The following is a 14,169-nucleotide window of genomic DNA, read 5'->3' as shown; positions in this document are numbered from 1 at the left end:
CCAAGGTTAAAGAGATGCATACTAAGAGTGAACAAGATGGTAAAACATTGTCTGCCATATGAATCTGTTTCTCCACTCCACAAAGGTCCTATTCCAAGAATTAAAGGAGAGATAAGAAAATGTGGTTCAGGAAATATCAGGATTTTCACCATGACACTCTTGGAAATATACCCCCCCCCCCAAGGCAAGGGGGAGGAAACCTGAATGGATGTTACCCCAGAGGCAGAGGTGGACTACAGAATCAGGGTTTCTGTGTTCCCTTTACCTAGAAGCCCTACCAGCACCACTGAAGGGTTAGCTGACTGCTGCACTCTGGAGGCAGTCAGGGGGTGCTTAACCTTGTACCCACAAGCCTGGCAAATCATTATTTCTGATTAATGGATGTTAAGGATAGTCACCAGATGCTGTACCATACCCTTTTTGCATCCATCAAAGAAAAAGATTTAGACTCCCAATATTCCACCTAATCAGATGGGATCTGCAGCAACAGAAGTTTCTAGAAAAAAAAGTCTTCCGACAGGTTTACCCCCAGACCAGTTAGAATCTTGAGTATATTCTAACTTCTTTTTAGTTCCAAAGAAGACAGGTGACCACAGGCCAGTATTGGACCTCAGCCACCTCAATCAGTCTGTCGAATAGACAAAGTTCCACAAGGTCATGGTACAGTCTGTATTACCTCTCTTGAGACAGAATGATTGGATGGGCTGTGTAGATCTCCAAGATGCCTACAGCCATATAAAGATTCTAAGGCAATCCAGGAGATTTCCAGCCGGGAGCCCATCATTACCAACTGAGAACACTGCCATTTTATCGTACGACAGTCCCCCAGGTGTTCACCAAGATTATGGCAGTGGTAGCAGCTCGCCTACAACTGCAGGGGATCCAAGTCTTCCCATATCTAAATAATTGGCTCCTAACTGCTACCTCCAGGGATCTCCTGCTACAACACCAAGCTTTTCTTCTCCATCTTTCACATCATTTAAGGACAACTATCAGTCATGCAAAGAGCGAACTGCCCCCTGCTCAGCAAATACAATTCATAAGATGTGAGATCAATACAATTTAACAAACTGCCAAACTTCCCACAGCAAGAGTACTGTCATTAAGGCTGGTGACTTTTCAGGTAGTTCAGCATCCCTCATCCACAAGTAAGATTGAGTTTTCATCTATTAAGTCTGATGACTTCTACCATCACTTTAATAACACTAGTGACTACCATATGAGAGTGTTACAATTTACTCTTTTTGTTTAGTGGTCAGAGTTTTCATCCCCTCCATGCCAGAATCCATCTCACTCAAGTATCCAGAATCATATAATGTGATGGATAACCTTTCCATCAGTTGCAGAGGGATCCACCAATCCTCCAGGCCACAGTAATCATGGACGCTTCCCTTCTAGGGTTGTGTTAAGGGGGCATTTTAAGTGGAAGACTGTTCAAGGAACATGGTCACCTACAGAGCCGAACTTCACATTAATGTCTTGGAGATGACAGCAGTCCTCCTAGCATTGCAGGCTTCCAGGACTACCTACCCAAGGTGTGATTTCCATTCAAACGGCCAATATATTAGTAGTATGGTACATCAACAAACAAGGGGGAATGTGATCATATCCACTTTGCTTTGAGGCCATGCGAGTCTGGCAATGGGCAATGTCTTCCTATTGTTTTCTGTTAGCAGTGCACATTCCGGCAATGCCAAATGTCCTAGTGGACAGATTGAGCAGGTCTATTATCTCACAAGTGACCTCTCAAACATACAGTGGCCGCAGAAATTTTCAGAAAATGGGGCAACCTTACTCCTTACTGCAACCTCTTTGCCTCCTATCTGAACAAGTGCAACATTTACTTTACCCTCATCCTTCCAAAGGGACAGTCACTGAGAGATGCTCTAGTTCCCACTTGGTCCCTGCATTTCCTCTGTGCATTCCCACAGTACCTGTCTCGACAAAATTCATACAGAAAGCCACAAGGTGCAAGACCAAAGTGATCCTCATTGTCCTGTTCTGGCCCTAGTAGGTTTGGTTGCCCTTTCTTTGGCCTCATTTGCTATACCTGCCCTGGGTGTTGGATTCCATTCCAAGTCTTCTGAGTCACCCATCCAGAATGCCTCTACCAGATCTACAAGCCCTAAAGTTAACCACATGGTGTCTCCAGTATTAACAATGGCCAGAGATGTCAGACTGTCTTCTCCAGTAGTTCAGATGATTTCTTCGTCTCAAAAACAATCATCCAAAAAGACTTATAAACGTAAATGGTTCTATTTGGGCATTATCAAAAGGACTGAGACCCCCCTTCCATCAGTACTGGAGTTTCTTTCAGAACTTTCTCACCAAGTTCTAGTTTTTCTACCTTAAAAGTTCAAATGGCTGCTATTTCAGATATTCATATAGGTCATAATGACTCTTCCATTGCTTCTCTTAGGATATCTAAAGATTTCCTCAAAGGAACCTTTTTTACTTAGGCCTCCAATTTAGAACCTAGTTCCTTGAGGGGGTATCATATTTTTACTTCTGTCATTGACTCAGAAACCCTTTAAGCCTGCAGCATTGGCAGACCTCTTAATTATTTGACCAGCTAGAGAACCAAACAACTGGAAGACTTGTATAATACAACAAATCTGGCAGATTGGACCAAAATATTACTTTATTAACCAAGGTTAATGCTGTGGGATGAAAGCTGTTAACCTTGGTTAATAAAATAATATTTTTGGTCTAATCAGCTGGATTTGTTGTACTTCTACAAGTTTTCCAGACCTCTTAATTATCTTTCTTGGAAAATTGTTGTCCTGATTGCCTTTATATCCATTTAACGAATTTCTGAATTACAAGCATTCTCACGCAAGACACCTTTTATCATTTTCCATAAAGATGGGTGTCACCGAGAACAAATTGTACCATTCTCCCAAAAATCTGAATCAAATTTGAATCAATCCATTGATTTGCCAGTCTTTTTCCCCCAATTACTCTCAACAAAGGAGAATATATACTATATACATTAGATGTTCACAGACAGATTAGATTCTACTTGCACCATGCCAAAGATATTAGAAAATCAGGTCTACTGTTTTGTCACCTCTTCCAAAGTAAAATTAGGAAACTAGTTGTCAAAGGTTACACTGTTTTAAGTGGCTGTCAGACTGCATTTTGTATATTGTATGTATTGTGCATTTTAGCATAGAGTTTTTCTCCCTGGGCCTCCACTGAAAATGGGCAAACTATGGCCCAGTGGATCATCCTGGTAAACAAATGCAAATGAATGAATACATTTCTTTTGTATATAAAACTCGAGATTTGTCTCTACACTTGAAATCAAAAGCTCATTCTAGAGCAATGGTTGCCTCTACAAAATTCATGAAGAGAGTTCCTATTGATGACATTTGTGCAGCGGCAACTTTGCCAATGGTTCAAACATTTATATTTCATTATAAATTGGATGTGCAATCTAGAGCTTGTGCATCCTTTGGATCTACCATTTTGAGGAATATCCTTCTTTGATACCACCCAGGTCACATAAGGTACCTTGGGAATTTGTCCAAAATGTTGAACTGGATGAAAATAGACATCAGATATGAAAGTTATGTACTTACAAGAACAATAAATATATGTTATCTCTCTCATCTGGTTCAACATCCTTTCCAAATTACCGTCTGCCAACTTCTGGTACTTGGACAGGGCTTAGCCAAGACCCTGTCTGCTTAAAGTCACATTACCAAGCCATTCTTAATAAGTTATTTTATTTGAAAGGAGTTTTTATTCTTGTCAAGATATTTTTCTCTGATTAGAAATGGTCAGCAAACTTGATCTGAGGTATTTTAGGCAGGAGGAAGGAATTGTGGGTAAGGGAGGAGTCAGGGTCTTGGATTCTCGGATTCTGGAAGGAGGCACTGAGGTCGGATCCTACAACCCAAAAGTTGAACCAGATGAAAATGAGACAACACAGATTGTACTTAACACAACTATTGTTGTGTAAGTACATAACTTTCGTTTCCTTGCTTTACTAGAGTGATGTTTCAGCAACAAGGATAGTTGCCTAGAGTTCACCTGGAGTACTGAACGATATGATATCATTAGCTAAATAAGGAAGACAAGGCTATTCATGTGACTGCATTTTGTATTTGTGAAAGGTAGAGCACTTGATGAAACTGGGTAAATGCTTTACAGGTGATAAGCTTGCCTTTGGAATAAATGAATTGTCGATAAGTACAAGAAGCATCAATTTCAAGGTAAGTAGTGTAATTTTAAGTAGATTGCTGTTTTGTATTTAAAATACTTAGTTGTTTGCAGGTCAGATAGAGGACAAGTATTTTTTCAGATGTACTGCAGATTGGGGACAAATAAAAGAAGAAATAGTATTCTTTTACAACATTATCTTCATGGTCTACAAATCTGATATTGACACTCACCACAGGTGGGCAGAAGAGTGTTGTTATGGTAAATAGTATCCTGTTACAAATAAATGTCCTGCTATTCACTTGCTCCAGTATTCTTTACTTGAGGGATATCCCCACCAGAAGGCACCCGATGTCGGCCAGTAATCAAAAGTCTTTTACCACTATAGGGTATGCGATGCATCTGATGTGGGCTGCAGTCAGACATAGGCCATAAAACTGACATTTGCACATACCATCCTCAGAATTTTTCTGCTGCCAATCAGAATGCCAGCTCTGACCGTCAGTCACACAGCTTCCAGCAATTCTTTCTTCTGCTTTCAAATAAGTGCCCTGTTGGGGAATTTTCTTTTTTCCTGATATTAATTTATGTCATCTAGGACGGGCAAGTGCCAGTGTGCAAGACAAATTCCAGATAAGGACAGCCATACGCAGTCTCTGTGTTTGCCTAGGCCCTAACCACAACCATAAGTTGTGCAGTATTTGCCTGTTCTTCATTCCTAAGACCCTTAGAAGTAGGCTTTCGTCACTAGCTTTATATCTGGAAAAATAGCGACTTAGTGTTAATTAAGCACTTGGAGGGTTCCTCTAGGCCCGAAGCTGAGCCATCAAAGCAGAAGGCCAAAAAACCTTGGCCTACACCTTCCTGTGCCATCAGGCATATTTTCTGAGGTGCTTGTCGACCCAGAGGCACATCTGATTCCAAGCAAGGAGTCACAGGCCGAACCCACTTCTGAGGTTGACTTGACTTCTGCCGCGAGCACATCTCTAGAGGAGAACAGACGTCCGATCTGGATGTCGAGGGGTAACTGAGGCTAGAATGCATTGAAAAGCCTAGGGGTTTATCACAAACGTCCGTCACCACACCACTTCAGCCTGAAACCTTCAAACTCAGGCCTTCATCCTGACCCCCGACATTACATAAGATAGTCTCTCCAGTGAAGAAAAAACAAAAGACAAAGCACATTGCCACTGCTAATGAGGCTCCTACAGCCTACCCCCACCACAACCTCTTTCCCAAAAAAGGGCTAGGGACCCAGACTCTTCTGATGAAGAAGAATCTTTAGACTACACTACTCAAATCCCCTCTCATCAGGAATACATCTCCCCTGAGGAGGAGTCAGTGGGTGCAGTCTTTCCCATGAAGGAAATGTCCTTCGGGGAGACCAACCTGAAAATGCGTGTACATTTTAAGTGGAATTATTCCCAAATTTCAGATGTCCAAAAAAGTTATCAACTCCTGCAAGTGGACCTCTCCAGCTCTTCTGCAGTGCCACTAGTACAACCAGCCTTTTTGGATGCATTCCACCATTCATCCCAGAACTCTGACTGTCAGGCTCCAATTTCCAAAAAGCCAGTCTGTGAGGACTTTCAATTTTCTTTTAGGTGCCCAGCTGTAGACCCAACAGTCATCTCTGTTGTTACTGACAAGCCTTCTCGGATGCTCCCTTCTACTTCCCTATTCCCATTGGACATGGAGAGTAGAACCCTTGAAAGGCTAAGGAAAAAGGCATACACTTTAGCTACTTTGGCTTTCAGAGCTATCAACTATCTTACACATATGACCAAATACTCCCTAGACCTTATGTCTCAAGCCACTTCTACTATCTCAGACCTCCCAGATTCTGAGGGGAGAAACGTAGCCCTGAGTCTTTTAGGAGCTTCTTTCCAAGTGCAAAGACACGCCATCAAATGAAGCTATGATGCTGCTGAGACTTATGCTAGGGCAGCTTCCACCAGAAGATTCTCTTGGGTTAGACATCAGCCACTGCAGGACTATTTCAAATCCAAATTAATGGATGCCCCTCTGGACAATACAGCCTTGCTTGGGCAAGCTGCAGCTTCACTTTTCAAAACCCTACAAGAAAAGTCTAGGGAACTCAGAGTTAAAACACCTTTTAGTTTCTCCAGTGCCCAGATTCCATAGGAATTTTCTCTTTAAGCCTGTCTTTGTTCACAGCGATTCTCAGCACCAACAAAGCAAATCTTCTAGAGGACGTAAGAGACCTCAGAGGACTAACTCCTCAGGCACCACCTCAACAAAAACAGCCTTTTCCGGACAGAGCAGGGAGTATGCGACTACCCTGCAAATGTTCCCTCTCTCCCTCCACCTTCCAAATGCTCTCAAGATATGGCAAACCATTACCCACGACAGTTAGGTCTGTTCCATAATCAGTAAAGGATATTTTATGGTTTGGCACTCCACTCCCACCTTTCGGGGCATTCCACAACCACCCAGAGAACAACTTCATCTTTTCACAGATCTCCTCTCAGATTTTGGCAACAAGGCTCCATTCAAATGAGTTTCCTATACCTTCAGAGGGAAAAGTATTTTTTCAAGAATGTTTCTAGTGCCCAGAAAGGATAACCTCTGGAGGCTAATCTTAGACTTATCTCATCTCAACACCTTCTTAAAGGTTCCCGCCTTCAGAATGCTAACTCTGTAAAACCCTTTTTCCTCTGCTTCTCCAACAATGATTCATGGCCTTTCTAGACATAAAAGATGCCTATCTTCACATCCCCATTCACCCCAGGTACAGGTAAGTTTTACGTTTTTCTGTGGTTCCTGGTATTTTCAATTCTCTGCATTTCCCTTTGACCTCTCTGCAGCCCTGAGAGTTTTCTAAAAATGTTTGGCTCCAGTGATTGCTCACTGCCACCTTCTCGGTATCCAGATTTTCCCATATCTGGGTGGTCTGCTCTTACAGGCTCCAAATCCGTGGGGTCTTCAACAGAACCTACAGACGACCATTACCTTCTTGGGAAGTCTAGGGTTCTCAATAAACTTCAGAAAGTCAACCCTCGCCCCATTTGAATACCACATTTTTCTGGGCTGACAAATCCAAGCAGAAATAATGAGAGTGTCTCTGCCACCCCAAAAGGCAGAGGACCTTCAGGCCTTCTTTCTATATGTCCTCCCATTAAACCATATCATGGCCAGGGAATTCCTCAAGGTACTAGGTCTTGTGGCTTCAGCCACCCCCATGGTACCCCTGGCAAGACTACTCATGAGGAAATTCCAATGTCACTCTCATCCACTAGAATACTTCATTCTCCTCATCCCATGCTTGAAGGGGAAACTTCTCTGGTGGACCCAGCAGGTAAAACTAAATCCAGAACTGCCTCTACATCCTCTAGATCCAGTCAAAGGGCTTATACAGACACATCAGACATTAGCTGGGGCGCGGCGTTGGGCAAATTTACAGTTCAAGGAAGCTGGTCCCCTTCAAAGAAAAGGGAATGCATCATAGTAAGGGAGATGTGAGCATTGCACCTAGCCTTACAAACCTTCCATTCCCTTCTTCCCCCAGGCCCACTCAAACTTTTCACAGATAACATGACTGCTCTAGTATGTGAATAAGCAAGGGGGGGCCCAGATCCTACCTCCTGTGCAGGCTGGCTGTTCTAGTGTGGAAATTACTGGCTCAACACAACATGACAATCCAGGCCATGTACATTCCATCCAACAGGAATCTTGTGGCAGACTCCCTGAGCAGGTCCTGGACCCAATTCTATGACTGGATGCTTCACAGGGATGTGTCTCTGGACATTGTCCACCAATATGGTACTCTACACACAGACATATTTGCCTCCCCCATGAACAGACAACTTCCAAAATTCTGTTCCAGAGTGCCAAGTCCTCTCCTTCTCATAGAAGGAGATGTTCCTATATGCATTCCATCCCCTTCCTCTAATATTATAAGTCCTGCTCAAAATCAGGCAGAATAAACCAAAAATCTTGCTGGTGACTCCCTTTTGCCCAAGACAGAATTGGTTCCCCCTTCTCCTGCAGTTAGCCAAGGGCCATCACCACAAGTTACCCCACAGAGTGGACCTTCTCATACACAACTGAGGATCCCTTGTACATCCACATCTGCCAACACTACAGCTGACACTGTGGATTATAGGATTCTAATTCCCTTCAGGCACTTTTTCTCTGAGGATGTGCTCAGGGTTTTGCTGGAGGCCAGAAAACATTAGAAACTCTTATGTTTCCAAATAGAAGATTTTCACTATGATGTCTCTCTAAGAACCAAGACCCACTGGCATTGGAAATACCACTGGTTCTGAACTATTTGTATGAACTGCTCTCGGTTGGCCAGGCCTATTCATCAGTTAAAGCTCATATGTCAGCTATTTCTGCTTGTCTGCCCTTATCTCCCCTCTACCATCCACGTTTGAGGTAAAAAAATTCCTTAAAGGTGCCCTCCACATTAGGCCTCCCAGGAAACCTATTCCTCCTCCTTGGGACCTTAATTTTGTTCTAGAGAAGTTGAAATTGCCCCCATTTGAACCCGCTGCTTCAGCTTCTCTCAAACATTGCTCATAGAAAACTGCTCTGCTAGTAGCTATGACTTCAGTTAGAAGGGTGTCTGAACTCCAAGCCCTGATGGCTGTTCCCCCCCTTCATGGTCTTTCATAAGGACAGGGTATCATTGAGAACTAGCCCTTCCTTTATGCCCAAGGTAGTTAATGAGCTATCCTTTAACCAATCTGTTTAACTACTGACCTTCTTTCCCTCTCCACAAAAATCAGAGTGAGACGATTCTGCACTCCCTAGATGTTCATAGACAACTATGTTCATAGACAACAAAGATATTACCTGGACAAGACAAAACCTTCCACAAATCTGACCAGCTTTTCATTAATTTTCCTGCATCCAAGCAGACTGTCTCTTCTTGGATTTCTAAAACTATCTCTTTTTGCTACACTCACCATGGACAGGATCTTGATGAACCTGTGAAATCCCATTCTACCAGAGCCATGGCTTCATCCAAGGCATTCTTCAAAGGACTGGATAACAGTGCCATCCTGGAAGCAGCCACCTGGTCTACTGTTCATACCTTCTGCAAGCTGGATGCTATCTTCAGATCTAGAACCAGTTTTACTAAAGACATTTTACATGGCTTCATAGAGAGTTCCGTTGCTCCTTCCTCCTCCCTTCCCTCTTGAGCTTTGGTATTTTCCCTCAAGTAAAGAATACTGCAGCAAGTTAACAGAAAGACATAGAAAAGTTGTGTAAAATCTTTCCATAACCAAAGATGTCCTCTCCACTGCTGTAGTATTCTATCCCTTCCACCTTCCCCACTGGTCTCTTGTCTTTCCTTGATGTGTTGGCCACTCATATCCTTAGTCTGGCTTTCCTCCAGGGGCATTGTACATCCATTTTATGGCCTACTTCAGACATACCATGTACCCTGTAGTGGTAAAAGACTTTTGTATACTGGCTGACTGGTGCCTTCTGGTGGGGATATCCCTCAAGTAAAGAATACTGCAGTAGTAAAGAGAACATCTATGGTTATGGTAAGATTTTACACAACTTTTCTTTCTTTAAGAGGTCACTGTGTTTTGAACTAAGTTCATGCAGTAGGTCTTGCTATTTCATAGATTCTTTGTTACCTTCCTGTTAAATGATTTTTTCAGTTGACATTAAAAATGTTTCATTATATTAAGATGAAACAATACATTAACATGTTTTGCAAAGCATCGTTTTGTTACTTGGTTATACACTGGAAAAACTTTAAAATGTGAAGCTGGAGTTTCAATAGCCACAGTAAACAACTGAATGGTATATCTTGTAATTAATTCATGCTTACTGCACTCATTCTTGTGTATTTATTATTAATTTATTTATGTAAACCACTTTAAAATAATAATGTAGGTCCCACAAGAGATGGAACCATTGGTGAAGACACTATTCGAGCATCACTGATCTCAGCAGTCAGTGATAAACTGAGATGGCGGATGAAGGAGGAAATGGACCGTGCCCAGGCTGAACTTGATGCTTTGAAAAGAACAGAGGAGGACTTAAAGAAAGGCCACCAAAAACTGGAAGACATGGTTACACGCTTGGAAAAGGAAGTAGTAAGTAAAATGTTTACATTTTAAGTAAATATCTTTGTTATGGGCTAAAACGTTATCTGTAGGCTTTTCTTGAAGTTAAGCAATAATATTACAGGTCATTCTTTGTTTTTTGATCAATGTACCATTTTCCAGCAAGATTTCTCTTCCATGTTTCTGCAGCAGTTATTTCCTGCTCATCTTTCCATAATTTCTTTTGTCAGTCATTAGCCTCCTACTAGTCAGTTGGTCCATTTGTTCCCTATCAGTGGGGCATGGCTCTACCTGGAGGGATCAGCATTCAAACAGCCATCATGGGTGATAAACACAAAGAAAAGTCCAATCGACTCTGGTGACCACACTCAATTTAATAGGTTGAAGCGCTTTTCGTCTGCTACAAGGCAGACTTCATCAGAACACATTAAAAAAGGAACACCAACTCTATTTAAATAGAATAAATAACCCAAAAAGCAGGATAATCAATTAACCAATTAAGTCAGCTAAACTTCTTAAAGAAAAACAAAGGAAATCAAAAATGTAACACAATGAATCCAAGATATGACCAGACAAGTGTCCAGTAAATACAACCAAAACATATACAAAACATATTTAAAAATGTTATTAGTTAGTTTGACATGATATAAAAGTAAAAGTAAATAAGCTTAAAAGGTATAATTTGATTTCCTTTGTTTTTCTTTAAGCGGTTTAGCTGACTTAATTGGTTAATTAATTATCCTGCTTTTTGGGTTGTTTATTCTACTTAAATAGAGTTGGTGTTCCTTTTTTAATGTGTTCTGATGAAGTTTGCCATGTAGCAGACGAAAAGCGCTTCAACCTATTAAATTGAGTGTGGTCGCCAGAGTCGATTGGACTTTTCTTTGTGTTTATCTAGTTAGTTTGTTTGTTTGTCAGCTTTTTTATTAGCCATCATGGGTGGTTCAAGAATTTTTGTAAGCTAGGAAGCAAAATGTATATTAAACATACCTGCCAAAAATAGAAAATGTTCTCCTTTCTGTGCTGTAAAGAGGCCATGAACCCAAACCAGACAGGAGTAACAGTGATACTCAATTACATATCGGACATTTACAAATCTGGGTTATTGTATTCTTCATTGAAAATACATGCATCTGCTGTCTCTGCTTGTGTATCCTGGAATTCCGCACTTTACTCATTACTGCCAGTGAAGCAGTTCTTTAAATTGTAAATTGGGTTTGATGCCTTTTCCATTCAACTCAACAGATGAGTTATTGGATCCAACTTTGATGCCTTTTTTCAAGCTGTTGGATCCAGGATTCAGGCTCCTACTTACCTGTAATTCCCTCTTGTCCCTACAATGGGTCTATAGTTATTCATTGAAGCATAAACGCATTGAATGGCATTACATTGTAAATGTTGCTTATTGAGCCCCCCCACTAATTATATATACCAACTTTGAGATTGCACTACAGTGGGGAAAGGGAAATTTTCCTTATCCCTACCATAATACAATCTTAGAACAGCTGAATGAACGGCATGTTCGATATATGCCATTCGATGCTTTTGTCTTTGGATATACATGTATCCCCCTACAATGCCCTATATCTTGTTTGCTGCCTATCAGGTCAAGACTCGATCCATGAGTAATCATCAATGGTAGCGAGATTAGTGGATGTCTACCACATAGTTGTTTCATATTTGCCTAAATTAACTTATAGTATATACTTTCCTGAGTTTTTTTTAACCTGTTACTAGCTAATTCCTGCCTTTTCACTTCCTACTTTTTCAGGAGTGTCCTCAAAAAAATGTTTTTTTCTATTAGTACATATATACTATTTTTGTAAGAGCTAACTTTTTTGTTGTTCTGCTGTTGATGATTAGTAATTTTTTCAGTCCCTAGTTTGGATCCACCAGTGCCTTCCATGCTGCATATTCAGCAGGAATCACCATCCTTGATTAGTGTCAAGAGACGTTGCTTGGTCAGTTTCCACTCCAATTCAGAGCCTTCTCAAGAGTTTCCCAGTGGAGAAAGCAATAGGAAATGTTCTTGCAAAAGCAGGCATATAGACTCTAAGGAATTAGCCACCGAAGATACCGACTTCGAGGGAGAGGAGGGGTCACTAAAAATCAACACAAAATGAACAAACTGCAACAAAATCCACAGAAGAAAGCCAAAAAAACACTTCAGGAACTACCAAAAGAAATCCGTTATTAAATATGAGCTCTTTCGTCCCGTACTCTACCGCACTTCATCAGATAAAGTTCTTGTTGCAAACATTAGTTTAAGTATCTCTCCTGACATCATATGATTTAAAAACCCAGTCATGTCTTCTCCCATTTAAAGTGACAAAGACATATACATGATTATATTTCGTAAAATTAAAAATAATATTCCATGTTATCTGTATGTCCAAACTACATAAAACGTATCTACTTTCCAAAAGCAACTAAACCAGTAAAAATCTTACAATACAACTAATAAATAGCATCACACAATATTATAAACTGTTCCAAGTTCATGCTATCTGGATAATGCCTTCACTTTCAAAAGGCAAGTGACAAAGCATTATTCGTTCAGACCTGGCCAGCTGTTTGCATTGAAAAGTAATTGCCAATACGGTTCTCTTTTTTTCAAGTAACAGTGGCCATGGTCCTCCCCTACTATTCAGAATCAACCTTTCCATCACTACGAATTTAAAATCTTGCCCAGGATAATTTAATATATACTTGCATAATGCATTTGTTGACCTTCCTTTCTTAATCTCATAAGAATGCTCATAAATGCATTCTTTTAACATGCGTTCAGTTTTTCCCAATATAAAAACTTGACTGACAAAAAGCTGTATAAATGACACCTTTACTTAGCTGAGTTTACCCTGTACATAATACTTTGAATCTATTTATCACAAACTGTTCACCTGTTTTATCAATTAGCAGTAATTGTAATGTCCACATGTAGACATACTGCAGACTTTCCCAATTCTGTTGGTATGTTTTGAGGGCTTTTCTAATTTTTTTTTTAAATTAGCACCCTTGTTATGTACTGTTAAACTGAATTAACAGCATGCATGTCACACCAACAGACTGTACAACTGTATATTCGTAATTACTGACAGATTTCTTTAATCAAGACCAACCAAGCACTACTGTGAGATTAAAAACATTTTCTTTATAGCACTGATATAACTGTCAGACACACTGCACTTCCTCAGCTGACTTGGATTACCAAAATGTCCACCAAAAGTATTTTACAACCACTTTTATAGTTTCAAAACTTTGTCCTTGATGAAAAAAAAAATGTTTCCTGTATTGAAGCCTTTTGTCTGTATCCTTATTTCAGTCTAGAGAAAATCAGTTCTCAGCAAGCCAACATGTTCTTTTAGAAATGATCTTTTATTGATAGGATAGTCTGTAACTTTTTCTGCTATGTTAGCCATGCTCATCCAGAGAAAACCAGTTCTCAGCATGCCAAAATGTTATTTCATTAATAGGATAGTTGTAATTTTTCCTGTGTGTTGGCCATTTCCCTTTAGCTTGAATATCTGTGTACATTCAACTGTTTAAGGTATTTCAACAAGCCTCTGTTAATGCCATTTGTTGCAAAAACATTCAGAAGTATATATTTTTTGTTCCACACAAGCACATTCTGTTAAGCCAATGCATCACGTTATTCTAAAAATATCACACTGTTGTTATGATTATCATACCTCTGTTACTGTGGAGAGAAACAACAAAAACATTCAGAAGTATAATACTTTTTGTTTTGTACAAGCACATTCTGTTAAGCTAATTATTTGGAAATACAGTATGTCATGCAAGCACATTCTTGTTATTTCTTCCTGCATTTGCAGGCTCTGTATTTTTTATGCTATTTCTACAAATATCACACTGTCACTATGAAAGCCAGCAGTCTTACCAATGCATAGTGTTAGTGTGAGAAAAGCAGTTTTACCAAATTATCTACATC

At 40.3% G+C, this 14,169-nt stretch overlaps 1 protein-coding gene across 2 annotated transcripts in view; it reads left to right on the top strand.

Moving 5' to 3' along the window:
- The window catches only part of TSG101 (tumor susceptibility 101), a 935,600-nt gene that overhangs the window by 710,753 nt on the left and 210,678 nt on the right, over window positions 1-14,169 (top strand). For both annotated transcript variants that reach the window (XM_044059389.1, XM_044059390.1), the window contains one exon: window positions 10,048-10,250. In XM_044059389.1, the coding sequence (XP_043915324.1) occupies window positions 10,048-10,250 (203 nt within the window). The remainder of the gene's footprint in view (window positions 1-10,047; window positions 10,251-14,169) is intronic.

The sequence above is a fragment of the Protopterus annectens genome, chromosome 17.part0 (assembly GCF_019279795.1).
Source record: "Protopterus annectens isolate FY-2018-M chromosome 17.part0, PAN1.0, whole genome shotgun sequence".
Lineage (NCBI taxonomy): Eukaryota > Metazoa > Chordata > Ceratodontiformes > Protopteridae > Protopterus > Protopterus annectens.
The sequence above is the reverse complement of the archived record's forward strand: the minus strand, read 5'-3'. Positions and strand labels throughout refer to the sequence as shown.